The sequence below is a fragment of the Miscanthus floridulus genome, chromosome 4 (genome assembly GCF_019320115.1).
Source record: "Miscanthus floridulus cultivar M001 chromosome 4, ASM1932011v1, whole genome shotgun sequence".
In the NCBI taxonomy this organism is placed as follows: Eukaryota; Viridiplantae; Streptophyta; class Magnoliopsida; order Poales; family Poaceae; genus Miscanthus; species Miscanthus floridulus.
The window spans coordinates 51,837,825-51,861,412 of NC_089583.1; the positions used below are offsets into that span (position 1 = coordinate 51,837,825).

The following is a 23,588-nucleotide window of genomic DNA, read 5'->3' on the forward strand; positions in this document are numbered from 1 at the left end:
CAGACTCAGAGCCTCCAACTCTTAAGTTTCGCTTGTGTTGTTCCAACACAGCATATGTAACCCAGTGCCCGTTAGCCTTAAACTTTGTAAGGCTGTTAAAAGCTACTAGATGCTGTTGAGATAAAACTTGTTCGTTGTCAAAAGAAAAAAAAAAACTTCTTCTGTATTTTTCTCTTTCATTCTTTCTTTCTGCATATTAATAGTCACAGATTTCTCCGTCATAAACAGCAAGGAGTACCGACAGACGCCGGTACAACATTCCCATCTCTCGGAATCCCAAAATCCCTCCTCCCTCACGCACGGTCCCGGCCCGCCGCCGCCAGCCCATTCTACTCCTCGCTTTGGAGGCCCCTCCTCCCTCTTCCGGCGCCGCTTCCTGTCGAGCCTTCTCCACTCCCCACCACTTGGCGCTTGCTTCATCATCGAGCAGTGGAGTATCTATGCGTCCGCCACACACCCAACAGGTGTTCGACCTCAGGCTGCAAAACCAAAGGCTTGTGCTATGCGCTCTCCGGCTGCTCTCTGCTGGCGAGGCCACATCCTGGACCCTATGCCTCTCGATTGACATCCGCAATGGCGCAACACACCACGGAGGCAGAGGAGAGCAGCGCATAGCCGACCACCTGGAGGAGGAACTGGCCCGCGTCTTTTTTTCCTCAAATACGCAAAAGATTTGCGTATCATTGTATTAAGGAGAATAGTTTAACCAAACATATAACGCGCTTCTATCGAGCGCCGAAGGAGGTTGACCTAACACAGGTGAAGCTAGATCATCCTAGCAAAAGACCTCATGTTTCGATATTACATAAAAGGAAACAACCAATATCGACGCAGCTTTGTGGCCTAGGCGTGGTCTAGGCGGCCTTGTGTCTTTGCGGCTGCCTGTACGGTGCTCCAATGGCCAGGAAGAGCTCGTCCAGCGTCTTGGCTTCGGACGCAGTCAGGTTGCCGTCGAAGAGCCCGTCAAATGTTTATGCTTTGCTACCTGTGCTCCTGTCAGATGTTTACGGAATGGACCTTTGCAAGGCCTTTTTGAGCCTCACCACAGCACACAACCCTGAAACTCATGTTTGTATCTCATAGCGCATCTCATTAACATGTGTAAGACGAACAAGGAAGAACTCAAGAATCTGCAAGGATTTCCACCCTGTCATGAACTATCGGAGGTAGTACCCCGGGTATATTCTAGCGTTTCATATTTCTCATGGGCTGCTTGGTTTTCTACGTATGAAGGAGATGACTCATTTTTGAAGTATGCTCAACTAGTTATGGCTGCACTTGTTAAAACCATCACAAATACGCTTGACAACATACACTGTATTGAGGAATATAGAAAAGTGAAAAGCTAACTAAACGACGCTCTTGTCGTTATACATCACGTCTATGTTCTCCCAACTTGCAGGCTTGAGAAACGTATCCCGTGCATATAGTGGGTTACTTTTTCCAAAGGATTCTTCATAATCCATACAGGAAAAGTGATATTGCAGATAACAGAATACCCTTATTATGTCTTCTTCACCTTTAGCCTAACGTAACAGGGCACAACCAATCATTCCTTTTAATGAACTCTCTAGCCTTGATGTCCTAGATTTTAATTCCCGTATTTTTGTCTATGCTGGGTGCCATATTTTCGTTAGGGATGAATGACTAATTGTGCTTGCATTTGAACTTGTGGCAAATAGTAGGTACTAAGTCGCAGTCAGCAATCTGGAAGCATTTTTTAAAGAAAAATATTTTTGTCTGCTTGTCACTCCTGATGTGTCCTGTGTCCATGAAATGCTAGATAACATTAGATTTTGACAGTTAACACTAGTCAAAGGTGTTCAAGTTCCCTTCCAAAACCCTTGCTTCCTATATGTCCCACTGCCTTCTTCTCCACTCTATGACATATTGACATAATTTTTTGCTCTGATGTTTTTTTTTTGAGAACTCATTTCGGTCTGATGTTGCTCTTCCTCAACTCCTTATGTCAGCTGTCCCACTCTGTTTCACTTTCAGTATTATTCTTGCTGTCCTAGATGGTTAGAGGCCTTCCTGTTCTTTGATTAGGAACCAAGATCCTAGTGTCTTTCTATTTCCATAGTAAAGTGAACAGGCCCATGGACCACAAATAGTGCCTATCTCCACCAATTTTTTGCTTCTATGCAGTTTGCTCTGAAGTAGTGTCTGTGTTAATGAGTAATGGCTGTTTTGATCCATCAAATCAGTATTTTTTCTCTAACACGCAGGAGAGCCCATCATATCCAGTATGATACATACATACTCCCTCCGTCCCAAAATAGATGTCATTCTCACTTTCCGAGAAGTCAAACACTTTTGACTTTGACCAAATATATATGTAAAAATATTAATATTTATAATATATAATTAGTATCATTAGGTAGATCGTTGAATATACTTTCATAATAAACTTATTTGGAGATATAAATGTTGCACGCATTCTCTACAAACGTAGTCAAAGTTGAGAAAGTTTGACTTACACGCATCCCATAATGACCTCTATTTTGGGACGGAGGGAGTATGTGGACCTGTCCATCTCTTTCAAACAGTATGATGGTGCTGTGCTTGTCCCTGTCACTTGGTAATGTCTTGTTGGACCATGTGCACTTGATAGAGGTTCATGCAGGACAAACCCTGGATCTTGTCCACCAATTGTGATAAAATTTTCGCATACCCTTTTCTTAATTTCTTCTGCTGGAAAGCAACAGTTCTTATATTGATGTCTACTTCACTATTCTCCATGACCAAATGGACAGCAGTGGAAGTATTCAATATGGATCTTACTGCTGCAAAAGTTATTCTGCAATTTGAAGGACAAGAGTTCCCCCCCCCCCCCCCCCCCCCCCCTAGCTCGTTGGAACATACCCCCCTAGTAGCTCGTTGGAACATATGGGCTTGCCTTTTCCTTGAAATCGAGGGAGATTCGAAGTTTTGTTCCTAGCCTTCCTTGTACCATTGCAGATGATGAGAGACCAAAGAAGAAAACAGTCAGAGGTAATTCGCAGAAATGGGCAGCTTCAGTATATGCTTGTATGAATTATGATGGATTACTTTTCCCATTTTACTGTTCTTGATAACGTCGAGTTATCTGATCTGGTATAAATTATAGCCATTTTGGCCCTCAATGGTGATGAAAAAATGGCTAAACATCAGGCCGAAGTTAAATGATTTCAGCGAAGACGAGTTTGATACAGGTGGCGAAGACAATGGTACGGGAAATTGCATGAGTATTCTCTAGAAATTTCTTTGCTTGTATTCTCAATACTTCCATTTGGAATTAGAATTTTACACCTTTTCTCAGATGGTAGTAACTCTGGAGATGATAACTTCTTTGAGATACATGGAAATGTCAAATACATGATTAGCAAATCATCAGGTAAGATTGTTTCCATAAAAGCCTACAATTTTGTCTATATCTTCACTGCGTTTTAAGTAGTGTTTTCTTAAACGCTAAACAATGGGTCACCTACCATATAGTCACTATTTTGGCTAAACAGCCATTTAAATGGGCAAAATGGTCGTTTAAAAAGGATAATAAATGGAAATGGTGTACTAACCGTGTAGTGTTTAAACGGGCTCAATGACTGTTTAAGTGAACAATGCTTTCAAGTTTGACATAATAGCACCACTCTGGCATATATTGTAAGTTTATAGTTGCATTCATTATAACTAGTTGACTAGTAGAGCTTCAGTTTTCCTCCTTGCTTGCTACAACATTGTAAAAAATATATATCTTACTGTTCCTAGTGGTGGCATAACAATGATTCTCTTGCAGCTTTAGATTTGAAAAATAATACCCTAACTTTAACATGCAAAGCTCAAATTTACGTTGATACAGTGATACTCTATAAATAGAGTTTAGAAACGAGAAATAAATTGATAATGGTTTACGTACTTTCATAATATCTGATTTAGAGGCCTGATGATCAGAACAATATGCTAGTGTTGATTAGAAATGTAATAATAATATTATCTTTAAAGACTCAAAGGCACGCTTATGCCCTCCTTGAGCACATAATGCTTCAAAACTTAAATTTTAATATGCCATCAGCAGTTTTAGCAAGAAATCTGCCAATATACATTTTCATGGCAAATCTATACAGCAGCAACAGTAATAAGAAAGTCTTATTGGTCCCAAGTGAGTTGAGGTAGGCTAGAGATGAAATCAAACCCAACACAAGCTGATAACAAGGAAAAAAAGAAACTCCTTGCTGGCAGCTCATGTTATTTAATCTTATTGGTCCAAAATGACTAACTTAGGTTTCAAGAGCCAGTCTAGACACCATTTTTTAGTGATCAGATTTTAAGAAAGCCTCAGCTGGAAATATCCCAAACAGAACAGTCCAGAGAGTTAGTCACTTGTTGCTACTTTTCATCTGATCTCTTATTTTGTTCAGTTGTACAGTCATAACAATATTGGAATATTTCCTATAGTTTATTTCGCGTTTTTTTCCTTTCATTGTAGACCTATGCTTCAGCCTGTAGGGACAGAATGATACTAGGTAACATAATCCTGAAGGGTCAGGATACAATTGATAGTCATAATTTCAGTACAATGCAAATTCATGTCATGTCTCATGCCTATTGGTTTTCAAACCTTTTCTGGTCATGAAATTTGTTTGATATCGTTATGTGCTTGATTTCAAGTGTTTTTCTCTCTTGCTAGGAGAAAAAACAATTCCTCTGCGAAGGCTTCAGAGAAGGAAATCAGAGAGTTTACATGTTAGCTACATCAGTAACAAAGATGTGAGGTTTGGCTTTTATGATTTCATCTGTATTATTAACATGTTATGTGTCAAGCATCTGGTGCACTTAGATAATAGAGGTTGCCACCATCAACCAGGGTGATGATAGGAACATGGAATGTTGCTGGAAGAGTGCCTAGTGATGACCTTGATCTTGATCAGTGGCTTTGTACCCAAGAGCCAGCAGACTTGTATGTTTTAGGGTATGCACCTCCACAAAATATGAAAATATATGATTCAATGTGGACTTGTTTTTGTATGCTTGACTTCTGATGCTTGATTGGCATATTGTGGTGGTCCTTTGGCCCATTGACCACGATACTAAACAAGGCTAATTACTGTTCAGGATATCCTATTTAAATTGATTCACTTGTGTTTCAGTTTCCAGGAAGTTGTCCCATTAAGCGCTGGTAATGTCTTGGGAGCAGAGGACAGTAGACCAATACAGAAATGGGAAGCTCTTATCCGCCAAACACTTAACAGGTCTCAGCAAACCAAGACAATCTGCAAAAGCTACAGTGCTCCACTCTCACCGTTACTTAGACCTGTTGCTTCAGGCGATGGGCATGAATATACAAAATCCAAACCTGAAGATAAAGTGACAGGAAGTTTAACTCAGCTTAGAGATTGGCAAACTAGTAAGAGTAAGCTTCATCGCAACAGGTTCGATGAGACCAGTTCATTGGAGTGGCCAGAATATCCACTCGACACTCCATCAAAGGTTTTGGTATCAGGTACAGGATTGAGGCGAGTCATGAGCTTGGGGTTATTTAGCTCCAACTTTGTAGAAAACCCTCGAGGTCTTGAGCTCCAGGATGTAGATTTGCATGCTGGGATGAGAAGGCAGTATCATAGCTCGGGAAATCTTAGCATGTTATGGTCTGAACAGCAGAAGAATCTTGATGTTCTAAATTCGCTTGATCAGTTATCTGATTTGGTGTCAGAAGAAGACTCAACTTTTGATGACACTGTTGAGGACTGTGCTACTCTTGGGAAAAGAGAATCTTCCAAGCATCGTGCAAATTATGTGCGCATTGTTAGCAAACAAATGGTTGGAATATATGTTTCTGTATGGGTTTCCCAAAAATTGAGGCGACATGTTAACAACTTGGAGGTATCACCGGATTGGGGTTGGACTTTTGGGATACATGGGCAACAAGGTCATCCTTAATCCTACAGGATGATGTACATTTATATTGTCTGTTGATGTACAGAGTTGAATGAAGATGCTGATTTTAGCTCGTCAATCTTGTTTTTCCTTGTGCAGGGATCGATTTCCATCAGCATGACTCTTTTCCAAACTCGATTGTGCTTTGTCTGCTCTCATCTTGCATCTGGTCATAAATCAGGGGATCAACAAAAAAGGAACGCTGATGTTTATGAGATTTTACAAAGAACAAGGTTTTCTTCCTTGTTTGCTGCTGGTCGTCCACAAAAGATTCCTTCTCATGAGTATGTAAAGACCACTTTTATCCCCATGATGCTGTTTTCCTTGAAAAATAGTTACTCCTGAGATGAGAAATATGCCTAACTCAGAAAAGCTATTGGGTTCATTAAATTGTATTGCACATAAAACTGAAAAATATAGATTTGTTGTGGACACAAGTATATTTTTCAGCGACTTTCATCACCCAGTGCCAGTGTTACCAAATTTCATAGCTAACAAGGAATCTATATACACTTATTTGGGTGAAAGAAGCATGCTATGGACTGTAATTTTACAAAGTAATCAGCTCAGGCCAAACACGCTGCCCCCCATACAGCACACAAATAATTAATTTTATTACATTTGTGCCCTTGATAAAATAAAAAATAGACCAAAAAACATCCTAAACACCCTCAGATGTAATTTTTTACCACAAAGGAGATGCCATGATCCGTTTTAAGTTTGATTCTTTAATGGTAGATGTAAATTTTGTGGTTAATATAGTTTATTTCTCATGGCATCTTTTGAAAAAAAAAATCATTGCATTTTTGTTAGTTCCATGTTACATCCACCATGATTTCATTGGATGAAAGTTTTTATGTTGGATGTCAGAATTTCATTTTGGTGCAGTCAAATTTTCTGGTTCGGGGATCTTAACTACCGCATTGACCTGCCTGATTCTGAAGTACGATATCTGGTGGCTATGAAGAAGTGGGATGATCTTTTGAAGTCAGATCAGGTTTGACGATTACTTTTTATTGCTCCACAATCCACAGTGTGACAATACTATATCTATTATACAAATAGGGTAGGTTCTTCCAATTTCTGAAAATTAATTGACAGCTATCACATATATTTCAGCTAACGAAGGAGCTAATAAGTGGAAATACTTTTCTTGGTTGGAAGGAAGGCTTGATTAACTTCCCACCAACTTACAAGTATGAAAGGAATTCAACCAGATATGTTGGTGAGCTTCATAATGAAGCAGAGAAAAAAAGATCTCCAGCATGGTTAAGTCTCTTTCTGATTATACTATATTTTTGGTTAAGATTAGAAATATATCAAGTATGCATAAATCCACATATACCAAGTTAAAGCATGCAAACCATGACCATGTTTCTGAACTTGAGATTTCTTCGAGCATTCTTAAGAGTCTATTTTGCCATGTTTCTGAACTTGAAATTTCTTGTCAGAATCTAGCTACTATCTATTTCCAGTAATTCGATGTCCATTCGAAGATGCTCAACTGTTCAGAGTATTGCCAATGAATCAGGTGCGATCGTGTAATATGGTTGGGGAAGGGTACCAAACAACTATCATATTGGAGCTCCGGTTTGAACCTCTCAGATCACCGCCCAGTCAGCGCCGTCTTCTTGGTCGAAGTTGAAGTGTTCAATCAACAAAAACTTGAAAGGGTCTTGAACTTCAATCCTGGATTCGTTTAAAATGGGGAAAATATTACATGATGGCAGACCCTTGTACTTTTTTCAGCCAGTGGCATTGAGCTAGGCATAGAAACTTTGCAGTGGTTCTTCCGTAGGATTTAGTCCTGCCATTGTGTGAATTGTGGTAGTCTCTATCTCTACAACTAAAACATAAGGATTGTCAACATCTATCCGGCAGGACCAAAACACTAATGCGATCCATATCCGGCAGACAAATAATCACCGCATAGTGCGATCCATATCCTGCAGGCAAATAATCACCACATGGAGACACTGGAAGGCAAGTAAATAAAATAATCTTGTTTGTCAGTCCTTCGCGTTGCGTGTTGACAACAAATACTTTTTTTTTCTCAAAAAATGAATTATTGATATGTCTCATGCAGGCTAGGATATTGTAAGTCCGAGTATACATGTTTTGGCAAGCAGAGCATGGATAAATTCAATTCGATGCCTAGCAATAAATTTTCAGTCTTTAAGGAAACTGATGTTTGTCGTAACTTTCAGACAACAAGCTCCAAGCCTACCTTGTATTTCAGATTCATTACGATAATGAATGTGTTTCTAGACATTATCATGGTATAATACACGTGAAAAATTGAATTGATATATTTTTGATTTTGACTTGGCTAACAAATATCTCATTCAATTTATGTTGCACCCGTTGCAACGCACAAACACTCATATAGTATTTTAAGAAATACACCGATAGTTGGGGTAAGGATTTCTATATATGTTGGGATCACGGGTATCATCATGTAACTGAAGTACGGCTCGTTTGATTGCACGTGCAAATATTCCTAACTGTGAAATGAATTGAAGTGAAAATTCCTTGTACATATATGCGCTCCTCTATCTCAGCCATCAGTAGAATATTCACTTTTCAGCCTCATCTGATTTGACGTATAATTTTGAGTCGGTCACTCGGTCAGTAAAAAATGCACATATGCTTGTCAAACATATGCAGTCGAAGTAATCTTCCATTTCCATCCTTTTCTGCGGCATATGTACATCTGATTTCACACGTAGTTCTGAGTTGCTCAGAGAATGAACATGTTCAAGTTTGTAGTAGTCTTAATGAAGCTCTCACCTAACGAAATGACTAACCTGTAGTGCAAGAACCTCAGTACCAATTGCAAGTAGATATATAGGACTTTGTGGCTCATAGCGGATACAAGAACTTGCATGGGGAGGAATATCACTTTGTTTTTTGAACGCAAGGAATATCACTTTGTGGCTGCCAGTCTTAAGTTAACTCTGCTGTTTTGGTTTCACAAGTACAGATCTGCAAAGTGTGATGGTAATTTCCAATTGTAACCAGGCAACACTGTTTCACTTAAAGGTAAGAAATATATTGGGCATTAACCCTTAGAGGCGCACTGCCTTCATCTCCACAGTGCTTTCCATGTACAAACAAAGGCAACGCACAATACGCTTCTGTACAAATCTCAGCATACCATGGTCTATCACCCAGACTTGGCTTAAAATTGACCTGCCCGGATATCTCGATCAATGCGATCTGCATTAAGTGTTCCTGGCAGCTCCCTAAAATCTTCGTTGAATATGGAGTATGCACTGCGTGGAGGGTAGAACAAACAGAAAGTTTAAACTTTAAAGTCAGAAAAGAATAAGCTGTGACTTCCCAATATACAATTCATAAACTTTTTCATCATCTAATAATACAATTAAATTTGTTACAACAAGATCTTTGCGTCTGAATGGCCATCTTCCTTTTTTATTTTTAATGCAAAGCACTGGCACTGGCCAAAGAAAAAGTTCATGGCCTAGGTCTTAGACTCTTAGCAGAGAAACATCTATTTGGCTTATAAGCATGACAAGCCCAGGCAAACTAGAACTCAACAAAATCAACTTATGAGTTGCACTGATGAAAAAAAATACTAGCACCAATGAAAAAAGAGAACAGTTTATCTCCAGTTTCACAATACAGAAGTATCGATTTCGCTGATCATCATGATAAGCACAGATACCAGAAGTAAATCACAGCTATTCTAGCAAAAACAAGCGCATAGTCTGGTAGCTGACAGTGCGACTACTTTGTAGCCACTAACCAGCTGTTGACCAAAAGAAGGAACTTTTATGCGGCAGTACAAGCAGCTTTTTAGCTAATATTGCAGTTGGAGAACTTTGCTTTTCACTTAGGAAGACATATCAATGGAGCACATTTTAGCTGTACTACTTCTATCCAGCACTCCAACCAATAAGAAGACCAAAGTATGCAATGCATCATTACATATCATATCTCGACGCTAAACATCTGAGTTGTAAGCAAAAGCTATTGCATGGTACATAAGAACGCAATGTTGGTCGAAACATAATAAAAGGCTTTCACTGTCAACAACTGAGCATGAACACAAACTGAAGTCATAAGTTGGCATACCTAACATCACCTTGTTGCCGTCTCCCGAGATTAAGAAGTATGATCAAGAAACCGGTACCAAGTATCTGAGTATACAGAAAACGTAGCATTTGCCAATGAGTTGAAACGTAGAAACGAATTCCATAAGTTTGATCATTCCAAACCCGAAATTTTACTACACATAATAGTAGCATCAAGGTTCAGCACAATATCAGTATAACCTTGGCTGGAGCTAGAAATTGATCTGTTCAATTCTTCAATAACTATCTAGATGTGTTTCGAATGCTTAGATGTACTTCATTGTCAGGATGAGCATAATGTAATATCAATGATAATAATTGGTTGAGTTTCTGGTACTGAAAATAAGTTACTTACATATAAAGGTCCAACGTCGTACTTCTGAGCAATCGGTGCCAATAGGAACCACATTGCAATGATAATCCATGCTTTCATACTGAGAGAAAACAGGGCCATCAAAATGATATCTGAAGAAGTAGAATGCATGTTACATTGAGCACACTGTCATTTTATTTTACAAGAAAATAGTTGAGCACCGTGCATGCACATTACCAGGTAATCTCAACTTGTCTCGAAGAAACATAAAAATTTTCCTCTTCCACAAGGTTGTCGTTTGTGGTATTTTGAACTTCTACAGAAATGGAAAGAGAAAGGTGGACTTTTACGAACAACACAAAGATATCGAACATTACAGATCTTTTGGAAGTACTGCAAGAAAATTGTACCAGTTCTTCCTCTTCTTCCTCCTCATCGTCATCATCAAGGAGATGATTAGCAGGAGGCTTAGGCGCCACGGCCACTATTAGAGTATCTGTAGAAATCGCGAAACACATATATAAAAAAACTCTCATATGAACAAACCTGTGTGTAAATGGATCATGACAAACTCAATTGGACAGCCCCCATACTAGAAGACAGCACGGATTTTATAGAAGAAAAGACAAAACTACTAAAAATGAATCGACATGCGATGTTAGCAACATATCTCGCAAATCGCCAATGAAGACATAGAGGGATTCAGGATTAGGGCACCGACCCCCATCGCGGAGATTGACATGGGTATCGTCTTGGTGCGGGAGCGTTTTCCCTCTCAGGACCAGGCGGAGTCGAACCTCTTCTGTGCCTGCCAGACGGCGTTCGCGCGCGACGCGGCCGCGAAGCTCGGCGACCTATAAGGAGAAAAAACATCAGGGAGGGACTCAGCCTAGACGAAGGTGAAAGGAAGCGGGGGTGGGGGGGGGGGGGGGGGGGGGGGGGGGGGGGGGCGGTGTTTGGTTTTACTGACCGAGAGAAGCGGAGGGAGGCGGAGGGTCGTTGGGCGGGACGGGCCGACGGCGCGCAGCGTCACCTCCACAGTCTCCGGCTGGTCGCCGGCGGCGGCCATAGTGGGCTCTGTCTCGTCAGGAACTCGAGCACTCGCTGTGACTCGTAATCAATTCATTCCAGAGCCGCTCCGGATCTAAAAGAAAATTTCGAACGCACGTACGTGCCATCGCACTTTACTCTTTTTTTTTCTTCTCTCGAGCAACTCCGTCCACCTTCATGGATAACGGTGTTAATATGCGGTGCAAAAGTCTCAAAGGGATTTATTTTTTGTTTTTCTTTTAATCCTCACTTATTTATTTTTTTCTCTCTCCTCTGTCCGATCGTGGACAGCTTGCACGGGTCGCGACTCTGCGTTCCTCCGTGCCCTTGCGTCCGCATGTGGGAGAGGAGGTTGCGCGGCACCCCATCTGGCTGCCATGGCAAGCGCGGTGAGCACATGGGCGTTAGCCAGCAGGCGTGCGGCGGCCCATCGCGGCTGTCCTTGAGGGCACGGCGCGGTTGGCCTCAGGCGCGGCACGCCTGGCTCTAGGGGCATGTGTGGGTGGGTGGGTGGGGGGGGGGGGGGCAGGCGGAACCGGCGGTGCGGCGAGCTCTGCTCGCCCTCCCTCTGGCTCTCTCTAGCCTCACTTGTTCCCTGCTCGCGAATGTGGGCGTCACCATTGACACCGACACAAACGGCAACCCGCAGTAAACCGTGATGGCCCGTGGCGAGCTCGACCTCCTGCAGCAGCAGCGCCTAGAGCAACCGGCGGCGAGCTCCACCCGACAACCGCCACTGGCGTGCACACGGGCTCCCCACGGGCACGCACGGGAGCTCCGTCCCGGCCACCGCCTTGGCGCGCGGCGAGCTCTCCCGACCACCGTGCCTGCGTGCGCACGGGCTCCCCACGGCCACTGCGGGCGCGCACAGGGGCTCCATGACGGCCACCGCCATGGCGCGTGGCGAGCTCCCCCAGCAACCACGACGGCGTGCGGATGAGCTCCTCCCGGCCACCATGATGGCGCGCGGGTGAGCTCCCCCGGCCACCGCGACGGTGGGCGGCGAGCTCCCCCCGGTGACCGCAACGGCGCGTGGGCGAGCTGCCCCACCACCGCGGGACGGGAAAGCCCCACTCCGGCGACCGCGACGACGCGCGGGCGACCGCGTCCACCCTCACCAGCATCGCGCGCCTCGCCATAGCGACCCCGCCATGGCCTTCTCCGTCGTCCGCCGCATGGTCACTACGGGCACCCGCCGCGCCTCCGCTTCTACGGCCTGGCCCTCTTTGCCTACTGCGTGCCAAAGACGCCAACAGCTTGGTCCCACCAGTCGGAGAGACAAAGAAAGAAGATGATAAGAGTATGAGAGAAGGGTATTTTGGACATAGCTGGGTCCACATGGCAGAGTGGGCAAACGACAAAAATCAGACAAAAGGTGGACGGAATGACATGAAAGGCAAAAAAGTTTAACGCGTTGGTACACAGGTGTGTTCAAACTTTTTAATGACTTTTAAGTCATGACCATCTTTTATAATAGCACGCGGATAAAAGGCTTCATTCTATGCGGCTCAGAGTGAGGGACTCGGGGTGCTGTCGGAGAGCTGGCCTCGACCGTCACCCTTTTTTTTTCAACCCGCCACGGTTGTTTAGGCCCAATCCATTAACAGGTTTGGAATTATCATTTATATTTTTTATATTCATATCTATTTGCAAAAAACCCTAGAAACAGTAAAGTTATAATACTTTTGCAGACATTTTGAACGACTACATTTAATGCCACCAATTTAGCTGACTTTATTTAGGTCATCTTTGGTTGAGCTTTTAAACTTGCTTTTGCTAAGAAAAAGCCAACTAAAGGGGTTAAAAGCCACAACTGATTTAGCCCAAAAGCTGACTTTGCTCTAGTACTAAACTTAAAGCAGCTTCCCCTACTTTCAGCTGCTTTGCGACAAAAATTTACCTAGCTGACACTAGTTATTAAGGTAACTGATTTGTTTTTTTATTCTTCTATTCTATCCCTGTCACGGGCATGGCCCCTTCGCGCCGGCGCGGCCTCCATCTTCATCTTTGCCGCGACTAGTCACCGAGAGGGCGAGCTCCGATGTGGGATCCAGCGGCGTCCCCGACGTAGGGGTGGGCGCAGGCCCCTTTGTCTGCCGCCGCGGGCTTGGCCAGGTGCTGCCCCTTCACGCCAACTAGAGGAAGAAGGGGCTGAGAAAGGGGAGAGTTGAGTGGGGTGCACTGTGAATACACATGTGGGGGCCGGTCGTAGGTGTTTTCTAAAAGCCACAATTGTTCCACCAAATGGCTTTTAGCTTTCCCAGAACAGCTTTTCTAAGTAGTTTTTCCACATCCCATGGCTCATAGTAGCTTTTTCAAAAACCACAGCTTAACCAAACACATCATAAAAACCGTTGATGGACGTAGTGGAAGAACATGTTGCCTTCGCATGGCATGCAATGAGATGTGGATTTGCCTACTGGAGTACCTATCGCCAGTTGAAACAGCTATACCTGAAAACTGTTGTTTAAATATATTTGGCTAATAAGCACATCACATACTACATAGAACTAAGCAATATATAGTTCATCAATTCATAGTTCACTGATATAATAAAGCACTGGCTACACAATAACCCTCCATACACAAGTTCCAAGTGTTAAAGACGGTACATTCATCTCATCTTGACACCACAAGATCAAGATCAAATCAGTAGATCACCACATATAGGAATTTGCACACCACAGGGAAGAGTGGTAGCAAGGGAGAAATACAGATTGGTGTCATACTAGGCTATGCATAGGGCAGCCACACTAACAATAAGTCTAGAACTAACAAATCATAATCACACACAATAAAGAGGGCACATCAATAATTCACTGTGAAAGGTCCAAATGGCTAGAGGGGGGTGAATAGTCTATAAAAATTTCTACTACAACACTTAAGCCAAGTGGTTAGACAATTATGAAGCGAAGTGGAGTGTTGCTCTAGTCTACTCAAAATACAAGCCTCCTATCCACAATTCTAGTTATCTATGATCTCTATATCACACAAGAGGCTAAGTCACTATCCACTAAGTTAGTGAGCTTTCAAAGACTAACTAAAGAGCCTCACTAGCCACTAGACAAGACACAAGCTAGCTCTCAAAACTAATTATACCAAAGAGCTTAGCAACACTAAGAAAGTAAATGCACAAGAGAGGTAATGAGTTATACTGCCATGGCAAGAGATGATCAATCAATCACAATGAATACCAATGAAATCCTCGGAGACAAGATAACACAATGATTTTCATCGAGGTTCACTTACTTGCCGGCAAGTTAGTCCCCGTTGCGGCGATTCACTCACTTGGAGGTTCACGCGCTAATAGGCATTACACACCTAACCCGCAATCAGGTACCGTACAACCAACACAAAATGAGGATCCACAAGCCACGAGCAATCCACTAGAGTACCTTTTGGCTCTTTGCCGGGGAAAGGTCAAGAAGCCCCTCACAATCACCACTATCGGAGCCGGGGACAATCACCTTCCTCCGCTCGACGATCCTCACTGCACCAAGCCATCCAGGTGGTGGCAACCATCCAAGAGAAACAAGCGAATCCCACAGCGAAAACACAATCACCAAGTGCCTCTAGATGTAATCACTCAAGCAATGCACTTGGATTCACTCCCAATCTCACAAAGATGTTGAATCAATGATGGAGATGAGTGGGAGGGCTTTTGACTTAGCTCACTAGGTGCTATGTCAATGAAAATGGCCAAGAGAGGGAGCCCAAGCTAGCCAACACACTTATATAGAGCCCCAATCCGACCACATAGCCGTTGGGCTCAAAACTCAGCACCTACGGGCTGACCAGACATGCTGGTCAGGATGATCGGACAGCTTGAACCCCTGCGTCCGATCACGCATCCATAGCCATGTGTCATCTCCTTCAAACATGAGCCACTGATCTCCAATGGCTAAGTCATAGTGCCTACATGGTTAAGTTATGACCTGACGCAAGGCAATGTGACCGGACGCACCGAGACAGCGTTCGCTCGCACCTGCGCCCATGCCAGCCATGCAACGATTCGGACGCACCGCGCCCGACCTGACGCCATGCCCGCTCCATGTTCAGATCACTTCCAATGTGCGTCCGATAGTGCCTGACCCAACACACCCCTGCGTCCGATCCTCTCTGGCTTAATGCTCCACAGCAGAGCCGCCTACGTCTGGGACCGTCACCACTTGACCGGACCTAGGTGCTACGCGTTCCGATCACCTCCTCGCGCCAGCGTCTGGTCAAAGGATGAGGCCACACCACTACAGCACCACTGATCGGATGTGTAGGTCCAGCATCCGGTCAGCACCAGTGATCACTTCAACTTCACCACCCTTGATCCAAAGTGCTAACCACCAAGTGTATCACCTTGTGCACGTGTGTTAACATATTTTCACAAACATTTTCAAGGGTGTTAGCCCTCACTAGAATCTAAATACATATGCAATGAGTTAGAATATCTAGTGTCATTTTGATAACCACATTTCGATACGAGTTTCACCCCTCTTAATATTACGGCTATCTATCCTAAATGTGATCACACTCTCTAAGTGTCTTGATCACAAAAAACAAAAGCTCCTATGGATATCACCTTTGACTTGAGCTTTTTTGTTTTTTCTTTCTTCTTTTTCAAGTTCGAGCACTTGGTCATCACCATGGCCATCACCACCATCATGATCTTCACCATTTGCTCCACCACTTGGAATATGCTATCCTATCTCATGATCACTTAGAGCAATGGGTTAGCACTTAGGGTTTTATCAATTCACCAAAACCAAACTAGAGCTTTCAATCTCTCCCCTTTTTGGTAAATGATGACAACCCTTTCACAAGGATATGAATTGAAATTCATTTGAATCCATGTTGCTTGCCCAAGCATTTTTACCGTGTGTAAAGGATTTGGACAAGTTTCATGAATCTAAATTGGTAGCATTTGCTCCCCCTATGTATGTGCTAAGAGTTTGGATTGAAGCTTGCACATATGCATGAATTGAAGTTGTGGGAGAGTAGTGTCTACCAAATGATGCTAAGGTATAAAAGATGGACCTTTGAAATGTGATACCAATCAGAGTGCACCAAATTTACCATCCTTAGCACCATTGTTAATTAGATACCACTTGCAAAAACAAACACTAGATATCTCGTGAGATCAACATTATATATAAGGCTCTAGCGCCACTTATGAAAACAAAGCAAGGCATATCTAACTATCATCCTATGCATGTTAGTTTTTCATTTCATCATTGAAACCTACAACTAGCATACACCACACAAGCGTAGAATTTTAATTTAAAACTTGTGCCATGCTAGAAGACATATGAAATGCATATTCAAATGCATTAATCAAGTTTATGAGCTTGCTCCCCCTACTTGTGTGGTCAAATTTTAATAGATCCCCTTTGTCATCTTTTCCTTATCTTTGTTTCTCTCCCCTATCTTTGTGAATTACTTCTCCCCCTTTGTTATCAATGACCACAAAGATTCAATTTTAGGTAGGTTATGATTATCAATGTCAATTAATGGGGTGAGATCATTTTCCTAAATTTGGTTCAATTTAGAATACTTGCCAAAGATATTTAACTCGGTTTGATCCAAGGACAAGCTTCTTCACATCTTGTTTCAAGGGTTATCTTGACCATGTTGAATTAAACACTTTTAGCTCATTTTCTAGATCAAACACTAGGTTCACAAGCCCACAAATGTGTCATATGCTACCACTAAATCATATCAAGCATAGAAGCAATAGTGGTACCATACAAGCATCAAAATCATTTGATTTTCATGAATGAGCCTATAAAACATGAGGAATAACTAGATGCACTAAATATGCCCTTAGCAAAAAATGTATGCATGCCAATCAACTTGCTCGAATGAGAGGCATGTCATATTAGTGGGGGGGGGGTGCATCAACACATATCTAAGAAGTCCAATATGTTCAACTCATTCCTTAGCTTGTAAAACCTTTTCTCATCAAGTGGCTTGGTGAATATGTCGGCAAGTTGATCTTCGGTGCCCACACTCTCAATTGAAATGTCTCCTTTTTGTTGATGATCTCTTAAGAAATAGTGACGGACATCAATGTGCTTTGTTCTTGCATGTTGAACCAGATTGTTGGTGAGCTTGATTGCACTGTCATTGTCACATAGCAATGGCACTTTCTTGAACTCGATTCTAAAGTCATTCAAGGTTGCCTTCATCCAAAGGATTTATGCACAATAACTACCGGTGGATATGTATTAGGCTTCAGGCGGTTGATAATGCAACACTATTTTGCTTCTTTGATGACCATGAAACAAGTGATCTTCCAACAATTGACAAGTGCCCGAAGTGCTCTTCCTTTCAACCTTGCATCCCGCATAATCGGAGTTCGAATATCCAACTAACTCAAACTTTGCTCCTTTTGGATACCACAAACCAACATTTTATGTATGCTTCAAGTACCTCAATATTCTCTTTGTAGCCTTTAAATAACTTTCTTTAGGTGAGGCTTGAAATCTTACACATATGCACACACTAAACATGACATCCAGGCCTTGATATGGTCACATATAGTAGGCTTCCAATCATAGAGCGATACAACTTTTGATCCACCATGTTGCCACTTTTATCACTATCCAAATTTCCATTTGTTCCCATTGGTGTACTAATGGCTTTGCTCTCATTCATGCCAAACTTCTTGAGCATGCCTTTGATGTACTTGCCTTAACTCATAAATGTTCCATTCTTCAATTGCTTGATTTGAAGACCAAGGAAGTAACTCAACTCTCCAATTATGGACATCTCAAACTCATTAGCCATCATCTTCCCAAACTCTTCACAAAAATCTTGATTGGTTGATCCAAATATGATGTCATCAACATATATTTGCAACATAAACAAGTCTTTACCAATCTTCTTGGTGAAAAGAGTGGTGTCAACCTTGCCCATAATGAACCCTTTAGAGAGTAGGAAGTCCATCAACCTCTCATACCATGCTCTAGGTGCTTGCTTCAAACCATACAATACCTTCTTCAACTTGTATACATGGTTGGGCTTCTTGTCATCTTCAAAATTAGGAGGTTGCTCAACATAAACTTCTTCATTGATGTAGCTATTGAGAAATGCACTCTTGACATCTATTTGATAGAGCTTGATGTTATGGGCACAAGTATAGGCTAGCAAGATTCTAATTACTTCCAATCTAGCAACTGGGGCATATGTTTCTCCAAAGTCAAGACCTTCACCTTGAGTATATCCTTGTGCTACCAATCTTGCTTTGTTCCTTACTACTATCCCATCTTGATCTTGCTTGTTTCTATAGACCCATTTGGTTCCAATCACATTATGTCTCTTTAGGCCTCTCAACTAATTCCTACACTTGATTTCTAATAAAATTGTTCAATTCTTCATGCATAGCATTCACCCAATCAACATCCTTTAATGCTTCTTCTATCTTCTTTGATTCAATGGATGACACAAATGAGAAGTCCTCACAAAATGATGACAATCTTGGTACACCTCTAGAAATATCTCCAATTATGATGTCCAATGGATGATCTCTTGCAACATTGGTTGGTTGGAGTATTAGAAATTGATTGCTTGATCATTTGGTTGAGATGATGAGCTAGCAACTTGATCTTGCACATTGTCATGAGAGCCACTTCTTGATGAGGACATCACTCCTTGGGATGTACCCACTGATCCTCCAACCGTTATGCAAGGTTCAATGACCCGAGCTCGAATGCGTCAACTCAATTTAGAGGTGAGCTCATTCTTAAGCGATCATTTTCATACTTTTGAGAATAGACTACTACCTAATGATGTTATCTTGCTTAGGAACATTGGATAGGGTCATGAGGGACTTAGAGGAAGTGGTGGAGGCGATGATGACTAGCAAGGACGTCCAACAAAAATCGGAGGCCCAGTCTAACATGATTTCGAGTCTGCCTCGGCCTCTAGGACCAGTCTGCCTTAAACTGGTCACCCAGGACGCTTACGGACTCCGTTTTTGACGATCCATATATGGTTGGAAAGCTAATTTGATAAGGAAGCCAATGCAAGTGTTTCACATCAAAAGATCTTCGGAATCCATAGGAATTATCAAAACAAGTTAGCATCCAGAATCTATCTAGGTGCTACATCACCGTATTTGGTCTAATGGGCCATGTATCGTCTTTGAGCCCGTTAGGGGGCGCGTCCTAGGGTAGGCGACGACCCTAAGACCTATATAATCATACGCCACTACCGTCATTAGGTTTTGGGTTTTACTTAGATTAATCTATCAAGAATAGTTTCACCATACATCGGTTTGTGAGACCCCAACTTCGTAAGATTAATCATTCATCTATAATTTGGTTGTTTTCTTTCTTGTTCTTGCTTGTGTTCTTTGTTGTGTAGGCAGGGATTAGCCTTCTTGGTGAGGTCAACTGGATCTGTGTCTCGGTTGATAACCAGAGGAGTTGTGGTGCTAAGATTGCAGGGTTCAATCTTTCGATATGAAGCTGGATCGGTGTGTCATTCTCCACCACAATGATAGTTACCTTTACCTGATGGAAGATCGAGATCCTCGTCCCCATTAAGTGGCATTGAGAGCTAAGGTATACCGTTAGGTTCACATTTATCCCCTAATTTTGACTGTTTCACATTCGTCCCATAGTCCAGTGCCATATTCATTTTTCCTATCCTAGAACCTTCTACACCATAGCCTTTGCATATTTTAGTTTCAGAGTCCGTCGTGTTGAGTTTGTGTCCTGGTCGAGGTCTTGTTGTTGGTTAGGTCATGTTAGAGTCCAGTTCATGTGTTTTCCCCATCGTTTCGATCAAATCCTTGCTGTCCGTGACCAATTTTGCGCGCATTGTTCCCGTTTTGTCCTCTAATTTAGAGTCAATTCTTAAAACTGGTCTAGTTTTCGCATACGAACTCAGATTTCGATGTTCCATATATCAAAATCGATCATAAAAATTTTTTGGATCCATCCATCCCTGATTATTAGGGTCAAAATTTTTTATTTTGGCCAAAAATTGGTCACAAGATCCTCTTTTCGTGGTTTGTCAATTTTGATCACGTCTTCTGAATTTTCCACAGGCCACACCTTTCACTTGTTTAAGCTCATATTTTCTGTGATTACTTCTTTTGTGCTCCTAAGTGAAAAATATCAAAAAAATAAAAATAAAAAGTCAAAGTTTCTCAAAAAACAACGACAGCCCAAAAAACAGAAAAAAGAGAGGGGCAAAAGAGGAACAATATCTAGAGGAGGACATAAAGATGGCCAAAGTGAGCGGTGTTAGCGTGTGCTATCTGTTTCCTTGTTTGTGTTGCTCTTGCTATCCACCATACTTGTTTGTCACACACCTGGCACCTTGCTATCCACTATACTTGTTTGTCACACACCTGGGACTTGGAACATTTTAGACCAGCAACAAGAACAAATACTTTGGACTATAATTCAACATTACTTTCTGTTACTGACTTGTGTGCCAAATATACATATTATTCTTTGTGTGCCTTCCAAGCTCCACAAACTCTTCAGATCAGTATAGAAAAAGGGCATTGCAATCTTGGTACCACTACCTCACAGGTATCACGAACTAGCCGCCGGTTGTACCGTCCACTGCTTGCGTTGGTAAGAACTTTATAAGAGCTTGGTAAGATGCTTCCACTTGCTGTGAAAAGTGACACAACTGCAACCATGTAGTCATTTAGTAGGGCTAACTTTCATCGTTTGTTCCTATTTTTGTGTTTACAATAGCAGGAGGTGATCAGACTAGAGATAACAGTCCCAAGGATTTCAATGAGTGTGTCAGCCAAGAGCAACTGCAAGCTACTATAGAGAATGCCTAAAAAAGGATGAATGAGGCCATCAGGAAGGCCATCACTGACACACTCATTGAACTCAACATTGGCAACAACATGGAGAGATTGGACAAATGAATTTCCACGCTAATCGACAAGGTTACTGAGTTGGAAACCTTAGTGGCGGTCAACAATGATGTCTCCAGCAGCAACACTGATGGTCTCTTGCTAGAAGACATGGTGCATGATGCCACTAGGAACATAGATCGAGCAGCCTTCTGATAAGCAAGATTATGACGACATCTTCGCCACAACACGACAGGTATGGGTGGTGTCCACCACAATCAAGGTAATAATCATCGTGTGCCCGATGATCCTTATGCTAAGATTAAGTTCATTGGGAGATGATAGTAGAACAAAAGTTTAGTGCCCACCTTGTGCCTAAGCATCATAGAGTTCGACAAGCTACTAGTGAGTTTAAGGACTTTGCCATTATTTGGTGGAATGGGCTAGCTACATAGGATGCTTTACCTGGTACGTGGGAAGAACTTAAGATAGCTATGCGTAATCGTTTTGTTCCTCCGTCTTATCATAGAGACTTGCGTAAAAAATTGATGCGTTTAGAACAAGGAGAGAAATCTATACAAGATTACTATGGTGAGCTCTAAAAGGAATTGATGTGTTGTAGTGTTGTGGAGGGGAACGAAGATTCCATTTGTCGTTTTTATTCGGGTTTGAGGCAGTGAGATTTAGGACATTATTGATTATAAAGAATTTAACACTATCAACCAGTTGTTTCAGTTTGCTATGCTTGTAGAAAAGGAATTGCAGGGGCGTAAACAGCAGAGCAAGAGCAAGGTCAGCACCACATACACACCACGCTTGGCTCCATCTTCGGGGCTGATCAAGCCAACCACTTTTTGGGTGCCTCCACCAAGGAACAAGCGACTAGCAACCTCTGGAGTCACCGCTACACCTAAGGCACCTCCCGCACGACCTTTAGATTTAGGATAAAAATTCTTTGTAGATGCCTACCAAGAGTGCCTCATCTGTTGCATCGATGGGACACACTTCAAGCATTCAGTGCCACCACTGCCATGGCATTGGCCATGTGCAGAAGGACTACCCAAGTCAACGGGCATACATTGCTACAAAAGATGGTTACATTAGCACCTCTGACATTGAGGATGAAGAAGACCAAGATATAGATGAAGAGGACAGAGAAGTCCTTGGTGACGAGGCCACGATGGCCTATAGGAGCATCATTGTATAGCGGGTGCTCAGCTCACAAGTACAGCAACCTGAGAAGCTACAATGCCATAACTTGTTCCAGATTTTCTTCGTTATCAGCAATCAGTCGAGCACGTGTCATTATTGATGGAGGTAGCTAGAATAATTTGGTGAGTTCTGATTTGGTCAAGAAGCTTGGCTGTGACCACACACCCGCACCCACGTCCATACCATATTCAGTGGCTAAATGATTCTAGAAAAGCAAAGGTAACACAAACTTGCAGAGTTTCATTTTCTATTGGTTCTTATGTTGATTTTGTTGATTGTGATGTGGTACCTTGCAAGCCTGTTCACTCTTATTGGGTCATCCATGGGAACATGATAATGATGCTACACACCATGGTAGAAGTAATAAATACACTTTTGTGCATAAAGGAAAGAAAATTACTTTGGTACCTTTGACCCCTGCTTAAATTGTACAAGCTGATAGAGAACGCGCTGCTAGTTTGAATGATGTTCAATCTAAAAATCAGCAAGTTGCTAATTCTATTCTCCCACCTAAAAAGGATAAGTCTACATCTATTTCTAAGGCCGAGGGGATTAAATTGAAGGGTGGTGTTATGCTTGCAACAAAATGTGACTTTGCTAAAATTTTTGATGATGATATTTGCTATGCTTTGGTATGCAAACGAGCTATGTTTTCGCTTGATGATATTGTTAGCTTGGTGCCTTCCTATTATCACTTACCTTTTGTAGGAGTATGAGGAAATTTTTCCAGCTAAGATACCCTAGGGGCTGCCACCTATGAGAGGGATAGAGCATCAAATCTATTTGATTCTGGGAGCAACCTTGCTCAACCGTGCTACCTATCGAACCAATCCCGAGGAGATTAAGGAAATTCAGTGGCAAGTCCAAGACCTTTAGGACCGTGGGTATGTACGTGAAAGCCTTAGTCCTTATGCTGTTCCTGTACTTTTGGTTCCCAAGAAAGATGGAACTTGGCGTATGTGTGTTGATTGTAGAGCCATCAATAATATTACTATTCGGTATCATCATCCTATTCCTAGGTTAGACGACATGCTTGATGAGTTGTGTGGCTCTATAATTTTCACCAAGATTGACTTGCGAAGTGGCTATCACCAAATTAGAATAAAACTTGAAGATGAATGGAAAACCGCGTTTAAAACCAAATGCACCTAGCACTTTCATGCGCTTAATGAATGAGGTTTTA

At 42.2% G+C, this 23,588-nt stretch overlaps 2 protein-coding genes across 2 annotated transcripts; one reads left to right on the forward strand and one right to left on the reverse strand.

Annotated features, from left to right (window-relative positions):
- The first annotated feature begins 2,856 nt into the window (after positions 1-2,856).
- On the forward strand, positions 2,857-7,966 carry LOC136549702 (type I inositol polyphosphate 5-phosphatase 2-like). Its single transcript, XM_066541077.1, is given in 11 exon segments — positions 2,857-2,994; positions 3,110-3,209; positions 3,302-3,376; positions 4,667-4,751; positions 4,844-4,948; positions 5,127-5,868; positions 5,870-5,905; positions 6,013-6,197; positions 6,802-6,910; positions 7,033-7,181; positions 7,445-7,966. Coding segments are annotated over 11 exon segments (1,791 nt in total). The 5' UTR covers positions 2,857-2,961; the 3' UTR covers positions 7,617-7,966.
- Positions 7,967-8,949: 983 nt separating this feature from the next.
- On the reverse strand, positions 8,950-11,516 carry LOC136549703 (uncharacterized). The gene is made up of 7 exons (XM_066541078.1): positions 11,294-11,516; positions 11,045-11,177; positions 10,734-10,819; positions 10,561-10,639; positions 10,366-10,475; positions 10,012-10,076; positions 8,950-9,188 (listed from the first exon to the last, which is right to left on the reverse strand). The coding sequence occupies exons 1-7, from the start codon at positions 11,390-11,392 to the stop codon at positions 9,095-9,097; spliced, it is 666 nt and encodes a 221-aa protein (XP_066397175.1). The 5' UTR covers positions 11,393-11,516; the 3' UTR covers positions 8,950-9,094.
- Between the last annotated feature and the right edge of the window lie 12,072 nt (positions 11,517-23,588).

What these genes read in the sequence shown, in the direction of transcription:
- LOC136549703 (XM_066541078.1), bottom strand. Translation starts at nt 11,392, where the DNA reads ATGGCCGCCGCCGGCGACCAGCCGGAGACTGTGGAGGTGACGCTGCGC. An exon ending in AGACAAGTTGAGATTACCTG is followed by an intron (nt 10,476 to 10,560) that starts GTAATGTGCATG and finishes CTACTTCTTCAG; the next exon opens with ATATCATTTTGATGGCCCTG. An exon ending in CGGCAACAAGGTGATGTTAG is followed by an intron (nt 9,189 to 10,011) that starts GTATGCCAACTT and finishes CCCTCCACGCAG; the next exon opens with TGCATACTCCATATTCAACG.